This window comes from Trichechus manatus, unplaced genomic scaffold (assembly GCF_000243295.1).
Source record: "Trichechus manatus latirostris isolate Lorelei unplaced genomic scaffold, TriManLat1.0 scaffold00285, whole genome shotgun sequence".
Classification (NCBI taxonomy): Eukaryota; Metazoa; Chordata; class Mammalia; order Sirenia; family Trichechidae; genus Trichechus; species Trichechus manatus.
Window position 1 is genome coordinate 308,018 of NW_004444221.1, and position 24,773 is coordinate 332,790.

The 24,773-nt window shown below is 35.2% G+C and overlaps 1 protein-coding gene across 1 annotated transcript in view; it reads right to left on the minus strand.

The window, feature by feature from the left end:
• Positions 1-994: 994 nt before the first annotated feature.
• Positions 995-24,773, minus strand: part of CPNE8 (copine 8) — a 255,234-nt gene continuing 231,455 nt past the window's right edge. Inside the window, exons 17-20 of the mRNA XM_004390125.1 lie at positions 20,605-20,707; positions 18,327-18,384; positions 12,110-12,183; positions 995-2,887 (exon numbers count right to left, since the gene is read on the minus strand). Of these exons, the coding sequence (XP_004390182.1) occupies positions 2,699-2,887; positions 12,110-12,183; positions 18,327-18,384; positions 20,605-20,707 (424 nt within the window). The 3' untranslated portion in view covers positions 995-2,698. The remainder of the gene's footprint in view (positions 2,888-12,109; positions 12,184-18,326; positions 18,385-20,604; positions 20,708-24,773) is intronic.

Here is a 24,773-nt window from a genome sequence, read left to right on the forward strand (position 1 = left end):
ATAGTTTATAAATAATATAAGGTAATAAGACTGCTAAACACAAAGCAAAGCAGACTTCATAGAAGGTACTGATTATTGTTAGCTGAAACTATAAAAGAATGCTATTAAGAGGAGTTAGGGCTTGAGTTGGAATGATGCAAAGAATATTCCAGGTGGAGCCAAGAGAAGTGGGCATTTCTGATGAGTGGAAAGAGTATGAATACAGCCAAGATTCAAATGAACTCGGATGGGTTGGGGAAAATCAGGAGACAGGTTTCAACAGTTTTAATATTCATTTGGGAATCAATGGGAAATGGTATTATATAACTGGGTGAGACCAAGTGATGGAGATGTTTGAATAGAAGGCGGAGGTTCATCCTGGAGTTAAAATGGTGAGTAGCCAGAGGTTTTTATCACAAAGGAAAGGAAAGGGATTAAGAGAGAGGACAACATCCAATGCCTTCAGGATTTTTGAAGGCACCCATTGTAGTCTGCTTTCTGCAGTACGTTTGATGACTTGGATCTATCATTCTTCTCTCAATAAATATATACTTCTCTCATGCTCATTGCCTAATGTCTGAACATCCCAATATCTATTTGTATGTGTAACTATTGATATGCATTCAAGTTATGGAGCATGTCTCTGGGAATTTTCATTACATAACACCGAACTGTAACTCCAAATATGTAAGTAGTTATAACAAGTATTTTCATAATGGTACCAAGCTTTGCTCTAGTTTTATAGCCTTGGGTTAATCATGTAATCCTTCTACTCTTGGTTTCTTTGTGTATGCAGTGAAGAGACAAGACCAGATATTTTCTAGTCTTATATCTTGAACATCACATATATTTCCGATTCAACTATTCTCGGCCACATAGAGGATAAGATTTGTGACTGAGATTGTTTCATTCCTATCCATCTACCCTCACTAGGTTGTGAGTACGTTATTATTTAGACAGGAGAGTGGTACCTTTCATTTCCTGTGGTCAGTCCAAGGAAAAATAACTTTGTTTCACAAGAAGGGAAGAATATTGATTTCATTTATTTTTGTTTTCTAGACTGATGAATGAAGGCAAATAAAAAATATGTAGGTTAATAAACTATACTGGCATAAATATTTTAGATCAGTAAAGAAAATCATCAGACCCCAATCATCATACATGAAATTTACAGAGCAAATATTTATCCTTTTAAAGATTTTAATACATACTTAAAAATGGACAATTTAGTATTACATAGTCAGATACCATTGACACTGTAAATATGTGGTGTATATACTTTTAAGTAAAATATTTTCATGCTTATAAAAGTTGACCCTAAGTCAACTTTGGACAAATAGAACAACATACAGTAGAAATAAACCAAGTAGTAAATATGATATAGGTAAGGAAAAACATTATAAAGCAGTTGCATTGTTGACACAAAAGAAAAAAATAAACACACTTTTCTATTATTTGAAGGCAATTCACAATCATTTCCTGGAATACAGTGAGAATTTAAGGCCATTTGTTCTAAAGAAATGCTTTAATTTAGACACAACTTCACAAAATCGTAATTCTTGTAAAAACTGTACATGCAAAAACTCTTTACAATTAATTGTGGACAAGCAGATTAGTATATAGGAGTAAGTTATTTCACAAATGTGTTGTGTTCTAAGTCACAAAGTTGTGTATATTTCTGGGAATTTCCCAAAAGATTTCCAGCCTATGCACCCTGTGTGGCAATGTGGAAAAGTAATAACAAGGAATCGAAATCAATAGAGCCAGTATCCCTTTGAATATATCTAGACAATATATAATGGAATAAAAAGTTTAAAACACCTGCTAAATGGTTCACAGTTAACTATTCTTGGTTTTAGTCTTTCTAAATCGCATTATAACGTAAAGATGCTACTTTTTACACAAAGTATTTTCTGTGCATTTACAGTTCATAATGTTTGACTTTTTATTATTTCTATTTAGCAATACAAAACATAAACTGACTGCAGTCTAAATGTAGAACCCAAACTCCATGAAAAATGCATGTTCTTACAGGATTCACATCTGCTAAGCTTAAACTCCCATACTTGGCAAACAGCACAGAGAGATGGATTACTAAGCAGATGCACTGCCATAAGACTCAATTCAGTGACTGAGAAATGTGAAAGCATCTTTCCCTTTCCTTATTTGCAATTGTATTTGTCCAGACAGCCATTCAAAGAGATATTGCTCTTGTGATTATAGCTATTGCAATTTAGAAGACAAAGGATTCAAAATTCAAAACTCTTATTCTTAAGAACAGTTATAAAAGTATTGAAATTTAAAAAGTAGTAACATGTAAACATTGATACAGAGAGACTGCTTTCCTATACACATAGCAGTCGGGACATGTTGGAGTTAAAAATATACTTTGTGCTTTTTCCCAGCAATATATTGGAAATTAGCTGTTTCTGTCCAAAAAAAAAAAAAAAAAAAGAAAATTACAGATTCAGAGAAGACATCCATATTTTGCTTCAAGCACTTAACCAAGTTTTCTGTTGCTCATGCAACAACCATATTTACAATTTTGGTTTAGGAAGAGAATTCATTTTGGATCCAAGAAAGCACATTAACTAGTACTGCTGACACCAAACTGAGAAAAGTATCTCATTCCCGGGTTCATTACCGAGCACCAGGCACAAAGCATTGACTCAGCAGTTCTCGCCGACGTGTAGTTAACGTGAAGCGTTTGGGAGCACAGTCATATTTGAGTCTGTAACACATGTGTAGGCGGGGTATACGGGGGAGGTGCAGGTGATGGCTTGATTCCATGGGCCCTCATATAGGAGAGAAACTGCTCGGGGATCTCAGCTAGGACATCTTTAGCCAATCTAGCCATGCTCAATATGTGGTTTCCGCTTCTGTCAATGTAATCTCTGAATGGTACAAACTAAAACAGAGGTGGAATAAAGTTACTCCGCAGACCTTAGAATGCTCTTTAATAGACATAAAAATCAAGACATGTAAATATTTGTTTGTAGGAGGGAGAATCAGAGAAGCTCGGAGTAATGGTGAGATAATAATTACCATACAGTTTTTAACTAGTTAATACTACAAACAGCCGTAACAGTGAAGAAATCTTTCTGATATATATGCTCTATCTAAAAAGAGACATAATTGTTTTCTATATTGGGTTTTCTTCACCCCTATAACTCACGTCTCCTGATCCGAATATGTCCATTATGTTGGTATGTGCGTTCTGCAGCTTTTGGTTTCTGGAGCATTTAACCTCTTTGAGGCTCAGTGTCCTTTCAAATAAAGTTACTACATGCTTAACTCAACTTTCAATGCAGAAATATTACACTATGCAGAACAAGAAACAAATAGGTGAGATTAAAAGAAATTATAGTGTATACTGTGAGTCTGAAACACGTAAGCTATTTTTAATTATTACTATAATGTCAAATCATATGTACAATGAAAATAAAATTCACATCATTTATATCAGTAGGAACCTAAAATATTCAGTACATTGAGTCTTGTCCCTGACGTTGATTTCTATATTCATAATTTGAGAAGTCATAAAAAAAAAAAGAATTTTTTTTGTGAGATTTTGGTATACTTCTATTGAAATATAATTCTTATTTTTACATCATATAAAAATAATTGCCCTATCTTTATATAAGCAATTATGTGAGAACTCTTATCAGCTCACCACCAAATACTCTGGTAATCTAGGAATTAGATTACCTAATTCCATTCTCATTAATAATGGTTATTTAAGTTAATAAACTGTGTCAATTTCCTCTTAGGGACATGATGATTCCTGAAGTGACCTGGAAACAACTGGAACTGTTAATGTAATATTTTGGGAACACAGTAATTTTAAGTCTTCAGAGAAAAGGTATAGTGAAGACATTTTAGGATGTTGAACAATTTCTGAGCATAATATTTGAAAGTTTGAATTAAATTCTTTTTTTCCTCATAATGTAACACAGCTGTTTTAAAGCTATTTTGAAAAACTGACTTTTGATTTAAACAGTTTCTCAAGACATACTTGAAAACAACTGTTACTAAGAAGCAGGCTTTAAAATGGTCAGGTTGCTATAAGTCAACCAAGTTAGAAATTTTATCAAATCCCATTGCCGTCAAGTCGATTTATACAGTAAAAGTAGTCTCTTTTAAATGAAAAATAGAAAATTATTCCTTCCTTTTTCAAATAAGACACATTGTAGGTAGATGTATATCTATGTGCTATAATTTTACCCTCTCTGTCTCTGCCTCCTTCCCAGGAGGAAAATCAGACCAACTTTTAAAAAGGTGTGATAGAAAGGTGACACAACCTTCTCTTACCCCTGTAGGTAGCTTAGTAAGGGTAAGAAAAAACTAACAGAGCAAGTAGCTGGGAAGGGAACTGTAGGAATGTGAAATTTTGTGAAGTCATATTATCTAGCTATGAACAAGGCCTGACATTTTTAACAAAAAATCAAAGGGATGTGTCATGGATTGAATTGTGTCCCCAAAAAATAAGTGTATCAATTTGGCTAGGCCATAATCGCCAGTATTGTGTGATTGTCCACCATTCTGTCATCTGATGTGATTTTCCTATGGGTTGTGAATCCTACCTCTATGATGTTAATGAGGTGGGATAGATGGTAGTTGTGTTAGTGAGGGAGGACTCAATCTACAAGATTGGATTGGGTCTTGAGGCAATCTCTTTTGAGATATAAAAGAGAGAAGTGAGCAGAGAGACTGGGACCTCATATCACTAAGAAAGTAGTGCCAGGAGCAGAGCACATCCTTTGAACCCAGAGTTCCTACGTGGAGAAGCTCCTAGTTCAGGGGAAGATTGATGAGAATGACCTTCCTCCAGAGCTGACAGAGAGAGAAAGCCTTCCCCTGGAGCTGAAACCCTGAATTTGGACATCTAATCTACTTTACTGTGAGGAAACAAATTTCTCCTTGCCAAAACCACCGACTTGTGGCATTTCTGTTATAGCAGCACTAGATGACTAACACAGAATGCAACAGAAAGTTAAGGTTTATTTTCTCTCTGAAACTATAATTATAATTGGGAAAATAGGAATCAAGACAGTTAAGAATTTATGAGAGAACAGCATCTAATTACACCCTCTCGTCACTTATCAACATGGTAAGGTCCCAAAGACCAGGTAGTTACACAAAATTGGCATTATGTGAAAATGGAGAATGACTACATCAGATCACAAAATGGAGTGTGACTACATTATTACATAACCATCAAATGATGTCATGACATAACTACCAAGTTACATCACTACACAACTGCCAAATTATATCATTACATAACTGCTAAACCACTGAGATTTGCCAAACCAAATCATGGCCTAGCCAAGCTGACACATAACCCTAATCATCACAGTGTTACACTCGCTTCACGCCTCGGCATTCGTTACTGCCAGACGTACATCATTAATGCACAGATAAATCAGACAGTTGATTTTTTACTATTGTCATAAATGTGAAATGTTGGATAAAGAGATAGTAGATAAGTGAGGAGAAGGTGTATAACTATGTTGTTGTGTGCTCTCGAGTCAATTCTGACTCCTAGCGACTCTATATGACAGAGTAGAACTGCCCTGTAGGGCTTCTAAGGCTGTAATCTTTATGGGAGCAGATCGCCGGGTCTTTTCTCTCACGGAGTGACTGGTGGGTTCAAACCACTGACCTTTCGATTTGCAGCTGAGTGTTTAGCCATTGAGTCACCAACTATATTTATTTCATTCTTATTCTAAAAGGCATAGCATTTAGCATTTTAAAAATTAACATTTAGTATTGTTGGTATGGTTAGTATACATGCAACTATATTTTATTTTTTAAAGAGCTCAGTTTTAGGGAAACAATACTACCTATGGCAAACAAACGATACTTCTCTAGAGAAAGATGAAATCTCACCTGCTTTTGTCTATCCTTTCCCTAAACTCTCTTCTTCATCGTTCTTCTATACCATGGACATTAAACTCATTTATCTTTTTACCCCCTATTCTCACAAACTCTGGAATCAGATTTCCCAGGTTCGAAGGCTAGTTCTGCGACTTATTAGCTGCATGATCTTGGGCAAGTTATTGTCTACTCTGTGCCTCAGTTTCCTCTTCTGTAAAATGAGGATAATAATAATAATGCATACTTCACTGGATTGTTGGATTAAATAAGTTAACATATGTAAAATGCTTAAAGCAGTGTGCAACTCATAATCTGTACTGTACACAATAGCTAACATAATTATCACCATTACTATTCATGAATTTATACATTTATATATTTAATATAAATATGAAACTATTTTCTTAATAGTTTTCTATTTACACTCATATCAAACATTAAATACAAAGAATATTCTTATCAATTTTATTTTTTTCAACTTTAAGAATAATACCAGGTCATCTAAAGCACTAATTCCTAGCCTTTTTGTTATTTCAAAACACACTGTTTCACATTTTCAGCAAGTGTTACAGGGCGTACTGATTTTTTTTTTCATTGAAATAAATTAAGATTCATTGTTAATAATTTCATGATACTCTGGGATGTCAAAACTCAAGGCTCATAATCACTGTTCTCACAATCCATACAATTCTACTCATCTTAAAATATGTTTATAAACAATAGGTAAGAAAGGAATTCTAGTTTTCAACCTAGGATGGGAGCATATACCACATTTAACTTAGGTTTGTTAGGTGGGAGCACAGATTCTGATGTGCCCTTTGAGTATTAGGGGCCTTGCCTGGGGGTTGAGAATCACTGTCATAGCAAGTGACTGTTATCAACAGGAGTATATTTTATCCAACATGCGTGTTGGGAGTGGGGAAAAAAAAAAGTTGAGAACTTTCTACTCACTAACCTAGATTGTCTAAACCTTTTCCAAAGGAGGTATTCATCTCTTCACTCATCTCACTAGTCATAAGCGAGAGGTAAAAATGACATATGACTCTTCACTTCTTTTACCTGCTATTAATGTCAAATCTCACAGTTTTCATGATAAAATGTGCCCTCTTTCTTCTTGGGAGATTGCTCATATCCCTCTACAATCCCAGTTTTCCACTCAGCTTCTCAGACCACTCTGTTATTGTCTGTTTCTGTCATTCATTTCTGATCACTGTATCTGGGGGCCTCTTGTTCGCAAAACCTCCACACATTTGTGAATGCATGTTGATCACTGGCTGTTAACCACCAGAATGAACTCAGGCCCTTAAAATGTTCAATTAAGAGGAATAAATCACTTTTTACTTTCTCTTAATTGATCATATTCATAGGAAGAATACCAATAAGTGCATTCTGTTCTGTGGAAATATACTGTATCCTTGATACTCCACATCCTTTTTTTTGTTTTGTTTTCTGCATCCACCCAGTGCAAGGAAAATGTTCCACATGGCTGCTCTAAGGCTGCTCTGCCTATTTGTGAAAACAAGTTTGAATCAGTTTGGGCAAATGGGCTTTTAGTTGCTGTTCTGCTCAATTTTGCTTGATTGTTCCTACTGTGCAGGGCTCCATTAGTGATTTTTCAACCCTAAGCCTTCAAGGTTATTATTCTCCTTTTACTGTAAAATATGATTTAAATATAATTTTTCAGGAAATGATAGGCTGCCCAGCAGCTGCTTGTGGCCAGGAGGAGGAATGACACTGCATTATACACAGTGGCCAATTCACAGCTCACGCAAACAAACAGAAATCCTTTACATATGCTGATTTAAGAAAATAAGTCATTTACATTTTACAATAACGATCTCATCCTGCTTACTATTTATACTATAGTCATATGAGATTTAATCTCCAGGCAAAGGATATAACCCAACATAAAACCGACTACAGTGTCATATGACAAGGTATAGCTACTATGAAATAGTGACATAAAAGTGCCTTCCCATTGGACTCTGACAACATACTAAGCAATAACAATAACCGATACTGATATTAATGCATTGATTGAGCAGCTAGCAGATGGCAGGCTTTCTGCTAAGGGATTTCATAAAATATCTAATTTAAGTTTTGCAAGCACCTTATCTGTATTTTGAATTTACATACGAGGAAACTGAAACTTAGGCAGTTTAATTAACTCACCCAAGATTGGGTAATAATAACTGTCGAAGTTATTATTTCAACCCAAATTGGTCTGACTCTGATATGTTAACCACTAGGGTAATAAGAAGTTTTATAGAAGTTTAGAGTCAGACAGTCTAGGATTGAATCTTGGCTCTGTCCCTCCTTAGCTGTATAACTGTCTTAGTCACCTAGTGCTGCTGTAACAGAAATATTCCAACTGGATAGCTTTAACAAAACGGAAGTTTATTTTCTCACAGTTTTGGAGCCTAAAAGTCTAAATTCGGAGCATTGGCTCTAGGGGAAGGCTCTCTCTCTCTGTCGGCTCTGGGGGAAAGTCCTTGTCTCTCAGCTTCTGCTTCTTGGTTCCTTGGAGATCTCCATGTGCCTTGGCAAACATCTTACCCCATCTCTCCACCTAGCTTGCTTGTTTAATCTCTTTTATATCTCAAAAGAGACTGACTAAAAATACATCCTACATTAATCCTGCTTCATTAACATAGTAAAGACAACCCATTTCCAAATGGGATTATAACCACAGGCAGAGAGGTTTCAATTTACAACAGATATAGTGGGGGAACACAGTTCAATCCATAACAATGACTATGGACAAGAAATATTAAACCTCATTTCCTCTTTTGTAAAATGTAGGTAATTAAAGTACTTTCGGCATAAAGTCAACTAAGGTTTATGTGGAGTAAGGCTATAGTTCTTAGTATGCCCAGCACATATGAAGCACTTACTAAATAGTTAAATGTTATTATTACATGAAGCTGGAAGCCATTTAGGGTTTGCATTAATAATGAAAACCCCATCTACCACCCCCAACTTTCTGCTGAACCTCAGCTATCTATTATTTGCAGCCTTAGGCTTTTGTTTGCCCACTTAAGAAATCTGGGATTTCATATGTAGTGTATTAACTCTGTTAGGTTCAAAATGTAAGAAATGGTAAGTAGAGAAATGGTAAGAGAACCTAAATAGACCCTATTCTCTGATGATGCTTTAGCCAGTAGTATTTATGTATCAATTAGAATGGTTTAGGTATTTTCATATGATGGAAGATAGACACTATTATCCTTGGTGTGCCCTTGTTGTTGTTTTCCTTAGTTGCTGTCCAGGAGGCCTCTGTCTAACAGAACAAATCACTGTCCAGTCCTGCATTACAACCCCAATACTCTAGGGGCAGGGCAAGTTAACCCTTCAAAGTAACTCGTTAATTTGTGTGTGTGTGTTTGTGTGTGTGTGTGTGTATGTATGGTGGAATGTTTACACAACCTTATTCAAAGAGATAGAAGATGCCAATTCTTTTTCCACACGTGATACATGAATGATTGACTTGTTCACTATTTTTAAAAGACCAATCACTATTTAGAAACTTCTCTATGAGATTAGAAAAGAGTACATTAATTCTCCTTAACTAAATATGGACATGCATTGACAATCCGGGAGCAATTAATTCCCTGGGGACATTTTAATTTTCTCTTCAATATCTGTAAGATGCCACCACTTTTTCAGTTCAACCTCATGTGGCAGAATCGGTTGACTACCTCCCTATTTCCTCAGGTGCCACCAAAATCTTTGGTGATCCCAGTGTCACCTTATGGTGGTAGTCTGCTCTGAGGGATTCTGACTTTCAAAGAGAGGAAAACTTCATGATTACACTAGTATATACCATATGCTGATAGGTAGCAAAGTTTTTCATATCTGTTATTTCCTCTGAGATGTACAACATCATGGGAAGAGCAAAAGTAAAAGAATTTAGGGTCTAAGATAAGTAAACAAAGGCTCAGAGAGGTTTATTGACTTGTTCAAGATCAAAGTGACACCATTAAAATTTCACTGATCCTCTGGGTCCTAATTCAATATGTTACCCAATATAGCATATTCACTGAAAGACCCTAAATACTTCCATGGTCAATGATATTTTTTCTTGTACAAATGATAATAGGTGTGGTTGTGGATTGCCACTAACATAACATATTGGCCCTTTTAAAGGAAGCCTTAATGATCTAAAGAGTCAATGCTACCTCGCAAGGGAGAAAATAATACTAAGTTTTCCTTAACATGAGACTATGAGATATGAGGTGGCCTCTGCTAACTTTGTAAAAATGCATTACAACAGCAACATAATACATTCTAAAGGATTACAAATTCATATTTCCCTTCAGTAATTTGATTTTTTTGGAAACTGTGAGCCAGATACTATGACAGCTTTTAGATAGAGTGTAATTATTTGGATCTATAATTATCCTGATGAGGATAAGGTGAATAATCAGGCATCCAATTATGAAAACGAAACACCATGGGATTCTTAAATAGATGACCACATCATCATGTTCCCTTCCACTGCTGCTGTTAACCTAATCATTTATGTGTGTATGCTTTTTACTCTACCAAGTACTTTAGTTTGAAAAGTTTAAACCATATTCAATTACCTTTTTGAAAAACTGTTATATAGATGTTCCCATTTTAAAACTTAATTTTGCTACTGATGAAGAACAATGCTTTTCATCAACATATTAAACTTCATAATATCATATTTACAAATTAGTTCACATTATTTTCAAATTATTCTAACATTTTTTTACTGAGTTCTATTTCAGCGATCTATTTTATATACATAATCTCATTTAATCTTCACAACAATGAGATTTATCTCCAGAACACTGAAATTTAGAAAGCTGTCCAAGTTATCACAGTAGATAAGTCATAATTTCAACCAAATTCTATATGATTCAAAATTAGATTCTCTTAATGACTGTATTATAGGGATGAACATAGAGATTATTATTTAGGAAGTAACACTGAAGTCCATTGTTTACTCCTCCAAAACCTTTCACAGCATGTATTTGAATGGTACTGAGACTTTCTTCCTTTCTCTACTCAAAAGGTGTATTTCACAGCTGTTTTTCCTGACATCTTAAACAATATGGAGACTCTAAAGCACAGCCATGTGTTGCTCAACGTCCATGACATGTTCTGTGAAATAGGACATTATGTGATTTGGACGTTGTACGAACACCATATTATATACTGCTGCTGGCTGCTTACGAGTCGAAGCATACATTGTTATACAGTAAACTCTTTATTTGTAACTAGGTAAAGTTCACATTAAGATAATGATAGAAAGTATAGTACAGGACATACATAGGCCAGTAACATAGGCATTTATTATGACTATCAAGATGTGTATTATAGGTTATATAGGTACTGTACCATTATATTCCTGGTAGCACAATCGCTTTGTATAAAAGACATGAAATACACATATTGTGTGTGGCAAGCTGTTGCATTCCTACCTCCAGTTACGTCCTCTACGTCGCGTTCTCTGATCAAGATTTCTGAACTCTATTATAACCTTATGGGACCACTGACGTATATGTAGTTGGACGTTGCCCAAACGGATGTTATGCGGCATATGACTACACAAATATTTAGTTAAATTAACACCTTGCTTTCAATTATAAATTTAAACAGTACTTATTGGGTACTGATTTTTTCTTTCTATTCACCCCCAGAGTAGGCTTTAGTTAAGTATACTTCTTGATTCTAAATGAATTGTGAATCAGATATTTAGCAACTGTATTCAATTATAAGTAAAATTAAGTTGAATATATATATATATCCCAATATTCCACTTTTCTAATTATAATCTATGAGGGAAATATCACGAAAATACTCATAAATTTTTGTTGTATTTCTAGGACATTTACTTACTCTGAATATATTTCAGCTGTCTTAAATATATTTAGTCTTGTTGAGGATTAAATAATGACTAGATATGCATTATTAACAAGTCTCTCACCTTTCTAACTTGCATTTTTACCAAAGATCCCGATTGTATTTTCTGATAATAATAAAGTAGGAAAAGACAATAATATTTCCATTTTATATATGGTGAACCAGAAATAGAGGGAAAATTAATTACTTGAGTGCTTATTATATTCTTGACCGCTGTTATTTAACATGTTTCTCATAGACAATCAACTGGCTAAATGAAACAGAACCTGATTTCAATTTAAGTTTGTTATTTACAAATCAGAGCTGGCACAGGCTCTTCACAATGAATGAAATAAATCATTTTTGTTCAATGTCTTACCTGCACAATGTCCCTTTCAGCATACCTTCCTCTGGAAGAGACTCTGACATCATCTCCATCCAATTCGACCATTGCTTAAAAATAAAACATGATCATTTGTTCAGTGTATTTTAGTCATATTCTAAGGCAATGTGGGCAATAAGGAAATTAGGATCTATGAAGTAGCAATGCCTACTATGTAAAGGCAGAAAGTGTGTTGAACCCTTTACCTCTTCATTCATTTCTCCCACAAAACCTAACAGACTGTACATTTTTACAGATGAAGAAAGCAAGCCAAGACCTCATGTGACCCTTTGAAAGGTGAGAAGAGCCAATGCCGTGTGGAAGCGTCTTTGGGTCCATCTCCCTGTCCTAGAGGTCCTCAACTGTGTTATAAGCTTACATGACTGATTGGGCAAGCGATGCTCATCCATTAAATTTTAATTTTTCTTTCTAATTTAAGAAACTTGGTATTAATCACCATATAACTTCCTATAGCAATTTGAACTTCATTCTTGTTGAAAAAATATTTATTGAGAAATTACAACAAACTTATGTACTCTATAAAGAACAAAGGCATTTTCTCTGTCCTTATACTGATTGCATAAAATATTATTTTTCTGAATTACGATTTTTTTTGTGGGTAAAAGAGTAATTTTAACATTACATAAATTAGCTGATATTTGGGAATGCTGTGACTTAGTGGGGCAGCTGGTAATACAGTAAAGCTATGCTGCAGTTAAGAACATTTTGCAGAGTTTATTATGTTTTCAGTGAGAATTCACTAAATAATGAATTACATGAGGAAAGCTAATTTGTGCTTAAAGTATAATTCTATTACGGATAATTCATTTTGTATACACATGACATTACCAGACTCCAGAGAGTCATTTGTGATTATAATATTTGCCGCTTCACCCACTAAAAATATCTCCTTCAGTCAGAATATAATCTTTGCCATTTTACTATTTTCCTCGGTGCTTGGATAACTTATTTGGGTTAAAACACTGTTTTCAATTTTACCTTTCTATACAGGCTCACAAGCCAGTGTTTGGGCTAAGGCATTGTTTGTATACATAACTGATAGACAGCTTAGCTATACAACAGAACTCATAATTTAGTAAATTATGTACATTAGCAGTGATAAAGCAATTACATTATTCGAAATACAAAAGACTTATTCTTCTCTACTTCTTTGGGATGTAAATAGGAAAATTCATTATGCTCAAATACATTCTATAGTTAATTCTTTTTTTAGTCTAAGTCTGTTTCCACAATTTTCTTATTACTTTAAGATAAATGTACATCAATAGTGACATGACAGTGATCACAGAAACTTCTTTATTCTGTAATATGCTAATAACTCATAATAATTATATTATATCCAACCTAAAAAGGGAAACAAGAATTAGATGATAATCTGAATCTCACACCTTCACATCCTCTACAATCTCCATTGATCTTTGTGAGTGTTTCATTCCAGTTAATGAGACAATGACAGTTATTCAGGTAATAACGTATTAGAATGAGATCCTATAAAATATCTCACACTTTTCAGCATGGCCTTTGGGTTAAAGGCTGGAGGCAACAAGAATTGGAAGCTACACTTCTGAGAGCAAGAAAAGAGATAAGGAATGTGTAAGAGTGGAGGGCTGATGTTTACCCTTCAGGTTTTTAGATCATCTGGTCCTAAAGGCAGCTGAGACCGTCAGCCTTAGCTCCCCACCAGTACCTCTCCAGAGATAGCTCTTCATGTTGTACTAGCCATGAGAGACACAATGAAGTCAGAATCCCTTCCATCTCTTCCCTCTTCCTAGCTCAGACCAATGCAGGTAGCCAGATGTTGGTTTAATTTGTCTATCTGACTGCCTTTTATGGATAAAGAAATCCCTGCTGCAAGAAATCTTTCTTCTTAATGAAGTTGCTCTATATAGGAGCAAAAAAATCATTGGAGAAAATTACACAGAAAATTTTTACATGTTCTTATTAAAATATAGAAATAAGAAATTTGAACTCATTAATCTAATTGTTAATTCTTATTTCCTCTACGTTCAAACAATCCATGTCAAAATATTGCATTCCTGGCTCATGCAAATAATGTGCTTCTGGTTAAAAATACATAGATGTTGGATTTATGTGATTAGTAGATAAAAATTTGCAAGTTGTATTTCAGTCTTTACCTATGTCACTTTATTTATATGATATATATACTTAATTGACAGCAGACTGGAAATGCTGAAAGATTTTTCTGATGGGATTGCAGCCATTTGAATGTAAATCAGAGGTTTTCTAGATTAAACATAGACATTCTATCTTTTTCTTCTTAGCCAGTGAGCAAAACGATGTGTTTTGAGAGGAAAGAAAGATACTTTAGAGGTGTCTAAGTTATCTAGTGCTAACAGTAATACCACAAACGGGTGGCTTTAAAAAACAGAAAGTTATTTTCTCACAGTTTAAGAGGCTAAAAGTCTGAATTCTGGGTGCTGGCTCTAGGGGAAGTCTTTCTCCTTCTGTCAGTTCTGGAGCTTCCTGTGGCTTGGCATCTCTGTCCCCCCATCTCAGCTTGCTCACTTGCTTACTTAATCTCTTTTACATCTCAAAAGAGATTGATTCAAGGCACACCCTACACTAATTCTGTCCATTAACACAACCTATTCCAAAATGAGATTATAAGCACAAGCATGTTATTGTTGTTAGGTGCCCTTGAGTCGTTCCAACTCACAGTGACTCCATGTACAACAGAACGAAAAACTGCCCAGTCCTGCATCATCCTCACAATCATTCGTTGCTATGTTTGAGCCTACTGTTGGAGCCACTGTGTCAATCCGTCTTGTTGAGGGTCTTCCTCTTCTTCGCTTTACCAAGCATGATGTCCCTCTCCAGGGACTGGTCCCTTCGGATAACATGTCCAAAGTACGCAAGACAAAATCTCATCATCCTTGCTTCTAAGACGTATTCTGGCTGTACTTCTTCCAAGACAGATTTGTTCATTCTTCTGGCAGTTCATAGTATATTCAATATTCTTCACCACCACCGTAATTCAAACGCATCAATTCTTCTTCGGTCTTCCTTATTCATTGTCCAGCTTTCACATGCATATGAGGCAATTTAAAATACCATGGCTTGGGTCACGCACACCTTCGTCCTCAGAGTGACATCTTTGCTTTTTAACACTTGAAAGAGGTTTTTTGCAGCAGATTTGCCCAGTGCAATATGTTGTTTGATTTCTTGACTGCTGCTTCCATGGGTGTTGATTGTGGATCCAAGTAAAATGAAATCCTTGACAACTTCAACATTTTCTGCATTTACCATGATGTTGCTTATTGGTCCAGTTGTGAGGATTTTTGTTTTCTTTATGTTGAGGTATAATCCATACTGAAGGCTGTAGTCTTTGATCTTCATCAGTAAGTGCTTGAAGTCCTCTTCACTTTCAGCAAGCAAGGTTGTGTCATCTGCATATTGCAGGCTTTCAATGAGTCTTCCTCTAATCTTGATGCCACGTTCTTCTTCACATATTCCTGCTTCTTGGATTATTTGCTCAGGCATACAGACTGAATAAGTATGGTGAAAGGATACAACCTGGATGCATACCTTTCCTAATTTTAAACTAGGCAGTATTCCCTTGTTCTGTTTGAAAGACTGCCTCTTGGTCTATGTACAGTTTCCATATGAGCACAATTAATTGTTCTGGAATTTCCATTCTTTGCAATGTTACCCATAACTGATATGATCCACACTGTCAAGTGCCTTTGCACAGTCAACAAAACACAGGTAAAAATCTTTCTGGTACTGTGCTTTCAGCCAAGATCCATATGACATTAGTAATGATATCTCTCATTCCACGTCCTCTTCTGAATCTGGCTTGAATTTCTGGCTGTTCACTGTTGATGTACTGCTGCAACCATTTCTGAATTATCTTCAACAAAATTTTACTTGAGTGTGACATTAATGAAATTGTTCAATAATTTCTGCATTCTGTTGGTTCATCTTTCTTTGGAATGGGCACAGATATGGATCTCTTCCATTCAGCTGGCCAGGAAGAGGCACAGAAGTTAGGTATTACAACATGTATTTTTGGGGGACACACTTCAATCCATAACAAGTGGTGCCTATTGTTTCTAGTATACAGTCTACTTTTCTAGCTCTGTGACTAGAACTTTTTTCATTGTATTAAAACTTTCATGCTGGTGAAAGCAGAAACCAAGTGTTGCAGGAACCATAATACCCTGTTCACATGATTTCCAGGGAAATTTTCACTCTAATTCCCAAGAAAGAATATTACCGTAAGGAGAATTTCCCTCTTTGTCTCTAATTTGCACTCACTTTTCTGCATGGAAAGAGGAAAGATTCATAGGATTACTGAGATTAGAAGGGACTGATCTTGGCTCTCTCTCCTTTGGAGCAGCTGGTTCTTAGGACAGAAGCAATTTCTCCCTATGCCACATGTAATGGGCAAAGCTCTATACCTGTTGGGAAGAGACCTGGAGATAAGGGGAGGTCATTCAATCCTGGGGAGGAAAAGGTAATTTGAATTCAGACTCTGTCCGTAGGTTAACCTAAAGTCTTTAAATCTGTGTTGCTAGTAATAAATCTGATATGCTGGTCTCTATCTGAGTGATTCTTGCATATAGCATATATACATACATATATGTATGTATATTTTTAAAGACATTTCAGAACTCAAAAGAGTGTGATAAATTATCATACCTCAAAACCCTAACCAAAAAAGAAAATTATTGGGAACAAAAGAAATGAAGGAACTAAACAACTGTGTCAGTTGGATGAGGACAGTCCACGAATAGCCATTCCTGATGCTTTGCATAGAAATACAGGAGCAGAAATATACACCAGGGATGGCCAGTGGCTCTGTATTCATACATACATATGTGGCAGCTCTTCAGAAACAAGGTCACACTAGAGGTCCATACACATTACCTATGTTTGAGGTCATACAATTAGTGGTGGACTTCCATAGGAGATTGGGAGACCTGAGATGTATCCATTAAGAGATGTATGCTTGAGAGGCAAAAGCAAATGGTAGCTGAAGAAGAAAGCAGGTGTCCATCATTGATTAATGCAGATTATCAAGTGCAAAAAGCATTAACTAGAAAGACATGTCTTAGCTTTCCTGACTCCAGAGAGATGTCTCAAATTCACACCTGCAGTATAATGCAAACTGATACAAATACTCAGAGACGGATGACATATTAGCAGAAGCAGCAGCAGTCAGGGCTCAATGACTTTTGCTTTAGAAACTGGAAGATTATACTGATGAAGATGACCTGCCAAGAATGGAATCTAAGGAAAGAATATTCTTAGAAATTCAGCAGTATAACTGTTTGTGGTGCTTTACCTGAGACTGAAAGATCTGTACTATGGAAAAATTTCTTATGGAGGAGGGACTGGTGGTTAAATGAGAATCATACCAGCAGTATTCATACTACAATCAGCTACCTATATATGCTTAAGCTAAACAGTGATTTACCCAAGATTGTCCCAAATTTTCTTAAATTATTCTCATTTCCAACATCTTTCATATGACAGAACTTACATATTTAAACTGATATATTTATAAAACTAATGTCTACCAACTAGCCAGGCTCTGAAAAACCACTAAATTAGCATATCATGATTATGCTAACATTTCTATTCACAACCTAATGATTTATTAATTTAGCACTCATCCTTAAAGGTTTTCAGTGAACCCAGAATGTGTTTTTCCTTGGGAACAAAAACTCAATTTATCACTCTGTCAGTCTTAAGAAATATTATTTTGAGATACAAACCATCACTGATGAAATGGAAAGCTACATGTTGAATTAATCTTTAAACTGGAAACAGCATGCCCTACTCAGAAAACAAAATCTTTTAATTTGCTGTCTTTGAAAGACATCATCGTGAGATAGCTATAATCATGTCTATATGTATATGGACTTTATAAACAGACCCACATGCACACTCACATCCTTAATATGCAGAAAAGAATGATAGAAACCTAACAGCATGATCCAAAAACCAAACCTACCACTGTTGAGTCGATTCCAACTCATACCAACCCTATAGGACAGAGTAGAACTGGCCCATGGGGTTTCCAAGGAGCAGCTGGTGGATTTGAACTGATGATATTTTGGTTAGCAGCATAGCTCTTAACCACTGCACCATCAGGGAGGACTCCGTGAACATGATACATCAGATTAAATAAACTCCCAAGGAATACTATTGAAATTTTACTACTCACCATCAAATTCTGCTGGTCCAACGCCTACTATAATTATTGACATTGGAAGTTTTGAGGCCTTCAAAGAGAAAGCACGATTAGGTCACAGCATTTTTGACAATGAAAGGTATAAAATTATAGAAGTTATGGAAGTAATGAGCCAAACAGACAGAAAATAATATGGCCGATTTTACTTGAAAATTTTCACAGAAGTTTATTCAAATAGTTTCTAACCTATTTAAAATTGTTAACTGCAGGATAATATACTTGATTCCACTCTTATTCTTTCCAAACTCTCTCTATATGCTAATCCAGGGTATATATATTCTTCAAGAATGACCACCCCTGAATAAGATAAAATAAAAAAGTAAAGAGCATCGGCTTTTATTTGCTACTCTCAGCCAAAATCTTCCTAAGCTGACTTTGGGTATCTTCGGTTTCTTTTGCACATTCTTTCTCCTCACAAACAACCTTTCAGTTGCTAAAGGGCACAAAAAGTTCCAGATTTGTGAGTGGTATTTTACTCTACCTCATTTATACTCAATGTTAGGGAAAGCAATTTTCATAGTAAATGAGCAACCATAAATGATCATTGTAGAAGGTTATTCTTAGTATTATTAATTTATGCATTAAATATCCATGAGATTGTGAGGGAGACTAAATATTTAACTCAGTAACATATTTCCACCATATCACTTAAATTATATCATTACATTAAATAATTTAATGTTAAGAATCTGAGATGCAGTAATAGAACACTGCAGCAACCACATAGTCATCTACAAAGGTCAATGAATTACAAATAATTTTTCCTCAGTGCATCATGTCCTGTTATTTTAAGCCTAAATCATTAAGTCCACATTTTAAAGCGCATACTAATACCAATGATCAGACCATAAAGAAAATCGAGACAAATTCAACCCAACTGTATCTATTTAAAAAACAAATAAACGAACTTGTAAGCCTTTCCCTCTCTCCTTCTTATATTTGTTTTTTCTAAGAATACGTCTATACCCAAACCAAAAAACCAAACCTGTTGCCATCAAGTCGATTCCGACTCATAGTGACCCTATAGATCAAAGCAGAACTGCCCCATAGAGTTTCCAAGGAGCACCTGGTGGATTCGTACTGCCGACCTTTTGGTTAGCAGCCGTAGCTCTTAACCACTACGCCACCAGGGTTTCCAGAATATGTCTATAGTGCATATGAATTTTTCCCCAAATGTAGTTATTCTTTTCTCACACCAAACAGGTCATTCTGTCCTCTCTATGCTATTAATAATTATGAGGCTTAGTAAAGAATTCGTTCATGCAATCTGCATTTATTAAATGTCTGCTTTGTGCCAAACACTGCTAAACCTGAATCTAGTAAGGTGAGCAAAAACAGATATAATAGTTGCACTCTAGAGGACTAATGTCTAATAAAGAAGACAATCAACTGAATAATCAGGAAAAACAAACGCACAATTAGAAATTATAAGAGCAGGATGACTTTTGAATCAAATCTAGTCCTGATAAAGTGCAATAGAAATAGTACTTAGCCACATATAAATGTTAAAAAATATTCTGTACAAATAATAAGATTGTTTGTAAGTAAATCAAGCTAGTAGAAGTTAACCACACTCACATATATACATGAAAAAAAAAAACTAGTTGCCTTTGAGTCAATTCCAACTCGTGGCAACCCCATGTGGTACAGACTAGAACTGTTGCATAGGGTTTTCTTGGCTTCAGTCTTTACAGAAGCAGATTGTCAGGCCTGTCTTCCATGATGCTGTTCAGTGGGTTCAAATTGCCCAACTTTAGGTTAGTAGTCAAGTGAAAAATACTTGTGCCACACTGGGACCTATATGTACATGAAGGTGATGTTAATATTTTTTATTTTTTTAAGGAAAGAATTTTGGCATAACTATCCTTGGTTGCTCAATGGTTAGAGCACTCACCTGCTAACCAAAGGTAGCTGGTTAGAACCCACCAGCTGCTCTATGGCAGAAAGATGTGGCAATCTGCCTCCATAAAGATTTACAGCCTTGGAAAACCCATGGGGTCACTATGAGTCGGAATCAGCTGGATGGCAGTGGATTTGTTTTTTGTTTTTTTTTGTATCCACATCCTCTAGCCTTGTCCTTAAGAATCCATAGTACAGATGTGCATAAGTTGTCTGGATATGGTTAAGCATGTTATCTGTTGCAAAAACGTGGGCATTTTGTTTCACTGTTAACTAAAGCAGACTCTAGTCTCAACCTAAGTAGTGCCATGCAGTCACTTAGCCAGCCCAAGACTCAGTGACCCCTACTCACGTTAACTATGGACTCCTTAGTTTGAGCCATGTCCGAAATAACACCATCTGTCACGATCAGGAGCACAAAATACTGGGAGCCATCCTTTATAGAAGAAGCATATCTGAAAGGCAATGAAAAGTAAGGAATTTCACAGAAAATCATTCCTCTCTACATGATGGTTGCTAAATAATATTTGAAAGAGTCAGCAAAACTTTTAATCTCTAGAAAATGTTTAATCATCTGCTGGAAGCCTATATAATGCAAACTCTTAAACATAAATTCTTCTGACACAGCACACTGCCTGACACTAGAATAACTGCAACTTCAGCACATGCTGACACACAGAAATACCTGCTTGTCTTTGATGTTCATTCACTAATAAAAGGTGAGCTGGATGAGAGTCTGTTTAGCACAGAGGAATGGACATGGGTTTTGGCACAGACTTAACCTGGCTAAGTCACATAGTATATGTGTGATCGTCAGCAAATTACTTAAGCTCTCAGAATTCTATTAGCTTTAAAATGGAGATAGTAATACTTACACTTTTTTTATTGTTGAATGAATTAATAAAGAAATTGCATGTATAGTATTCAATGCACATAAGTGGTAGCAGAGCCCTGGTGATGCAGTGGTTAAGAGCTTGGCTGCTAACCAAAAGGTTGGCAGTTCGAATTCACCAGTCGCTCCCTGGAAACCCTATGGAACAGTTCTACTCTGTCCTATAGGGTCACTATGAATCGGAATCAACTTGACAGCAACGGGTTTATTTATTTATTTTTTAACAAGTGGTAGCAATAATCAAAAATGCTTTTCAGCACATCCATAGTTCAAGTTCATAATACACATTAAGTCAGTGGAAGACAGGAAGGAGGATTATACCAAACAAGAACAAAAACTAGGGATATAATTTTTGTTCTAGCTAGAATATGTTCTGGTACTCAAGAGTTTAGCAGATTTCTCACCAAATGACTCTCAGTAATTTAGGGAGAAATTCTATGAATATGTTCTATTTTATTACATTTCTCATTTTCCCATAGTATTCTACGTTCTGTGCATCTAGAGTATATTCATAACTTCTATGATTCCTAGTACATTACTGGTATGCAGTTCACACTGAGTAATGAGTAAGCATTATGGTGCGATTCGAAAATAGGATAGTAGACAAGAAGACTTTATCCTAAGTTTCCAACAATTATTGGGTAGATCACAGAGAAATTGAGTTCAAGAAAATGTCCACCAACTGGCCAATAAAATTCCTTCATGACTTGAAAGATCCTAAGGTATCCAGTTTGAACAGGTGGTGGACAGGCCAACAGTATAAAATGTCAGGACACAATTTATTTCTTGGACAGCAGAATTAATGGCCACATGAACAGAAACAGTAATTACAAGTTTCCCATAGACTATAGAAACTAATAATTGTTTATGCTCCTAGTAAAATAACTGATAATTCTGTAGATTGATGAAGATGATACATCAAGTGGGATGCTCAGATCTCGTAAAGGCAGTGTTGAACCGGTTTGTACAGTCAAAACTACCCCACAGCATTGCACCATTGATCCTAGACATTAAGAAATTTGTATTAATTTAAAGGTAATACAACTAATAAGAAGAAATCCAAAGCAAATATAAATCTATTTTCCTACTCCATGCTTAGTGTGTGGGGTTTTGTTTTTGTTTGTTTTTAACTAAAGAAGTCTGAAAATCTTTCTCAGGACTTCCTTTTAATTTTTAAATGCCCATTATTTGGGGAAAAAATAGTATTTCCTACTGACTTCACTTCAGAAACAAAAGGTTTTATATTTCATGTGATAATGGAAGACTATAAATAGTAGTGAGAAAAGCTTTTATGAATACAACAGTACGGCTTCACTCTTTTCTTAGTAAATGCGTTCTTAAAGATGACAAGTTTCTACCAGATTCAAAAACAATACAGAAAGTTCAGTATTATGCTGTCACCTAAAATACCACATCAAAGGGCTTAAAATTCTGAGTTTTGTTTGATTTACTAGAAAGTATACCTAAGAGGAAAATATATTCATACCACCAAAAGAGATGGGGATGGTACCTGAAGCAGCTCATAGTAAAATGGAATTTCTGTGATGTTTATCTTAAAAATTCATGGGAATTTTTCATTTTACTTTATAACATATACTTGCTTGTATTGATGCTTTATATTCCCTAGCATTGAGGAAAATTAATGCTTTAGAAAAACACATGAGTTTATTGTGTGGCTATTACTATCAAACCCGCTACCATCGAGTTGATTCCAACTCATAGCAACCCTATAGGACAGAGTAGAACTGTCCCACAGGGTTTCCAACGCTGTAAATCTTTACTGAAGCAGAATGTCACATCTTTCTTCTGTGGAGTAGCTGGTGGGTATGAACCACCGACCTTTCAGTTAGCAACTGAACTCTTTAACCACTGTGCCAACAAGACTTCTGCTATTACTATAGATGTACTTAATTTGAAAACAAAGCACATTTTACATAAGAGCTTTCCAATCCACTGAAGTCTTTATCACCACCAGCACCATAAATTAATCTTTTAAAGCTATTCATAGTTTCTATGTTATTTGCTCTACAAGTTGCATACTGTTACACTTTGCAAAAAAGTCTCAATTTCAAACAAAATCATATTTTGTACTACCATTTCTTCTAATTTGGCCTTTTATTTTACAAATATGATGTTTATGACAAAATAATAAAATGTCTATAGAAATGTATGAAATAGAAAGTAAAAGCTCACCACACCCCATTACCTCTCCGAAGAGGTAAAACTATGATACACAGACTTAACAGATTAAAATTACATTTTAAAGGTATTGAAGAAATTTACTTTTAAAAGAAATATGATGATAATCCTTTTGTAAGTTGAATAATTAAAACTTTTCCTGTCAAAAGCCAGCAAACTAGCTTTATCAACTATAGCCAATCTATAATTTATATTTTAATATTGCTGTGACAAATCTGAGATAGAGGTTACATCTTTGTCAGGGTTGTGGAATTGAAAGTGCACTTCTTTGGAATTTCTGTCAAGAAAATTTCTAGGATCATTTTTATAGGAGTTCATAAATACTTGGCTCTGATTTGCAGAATACTCTTTCCGCATATTATTAGTTCATAGGAGTAGCCAGGGCAAGAAGAAAGATAAGAAGCTGACTCAGAAATCTTTTAAATAGTTTAATTATGGTTTACACAATGGATTAAATCTCTCTAATACTGAATAAAGGGATACTTTGAAATATTTCAGCACAGAGTACCAGAGTAATTTTTATGTTACTGAGTTGTCTTTCATACCAAACAGCTTTTGACCATGTAATTTAGTGACCAATTATATCTGCAAAGATAAGAAGTTTCCTTGTACTTTCTTTTGTGTATCTTTATCTCTGTAGAAGAGATAAAAAGGTTTAAGGATGCAAGACATAACACAGTGATTTGGAGTCAGATAACTTCAGTTGGAACTTTAGCTCATCACAAAGGGCCACTCTACAAATCCATTTTTTCATCAGTAAAACAGGAATAACAATACTACTTTTACTTCCTAGACTTACTGTGAAGATTAAAAGAGATAATCCACATTACAGCACTGAGCATATTGCCTGAGACAGACTATGGGCTCCATAATGTTTGTTGTTTTTATTTCATTATTGTTGATCATAGAGATGGCAGAGATAAAACATGACACATTCTTTAGATTTATTTGGAAATTAGTCATGAAAACTCCAAAATTAAACAAATGATATTTTCTGAAAGATGGAAATTAATTTTAGCTGATTATTTGGATCCTGGAATTTTCTCACATATCATAAAAGAAAATACAAAAGTCTAGCTAACAGTTAGAAATTGATAGATCTCTCTTAAGCTGAAATATGATAGCCCAAAACAAGTAACTGGTTAGGCACAGGAAAAACATAAATAATAGGAAATAAAGAATGAATGTTCTTTAAGTCGAGTGAAGAAATAGTTAACTTTCTTCATCACCTGAAAAGATATTTAATATTTTCACTGCTGCATTACTTTATATTTGAAGTATTTAGTTGGCCAAATACACCAACAAATAAAATTTATGTCAAGGGTCCTCCAAGTTCGAGAAGGGAGAGTGTTGACATGTCGTGGGGTTGTTAACCAATGTCATAAAACAATATGTGTACTGACTGTTTAATGAGAAACTATTTGTTCTGT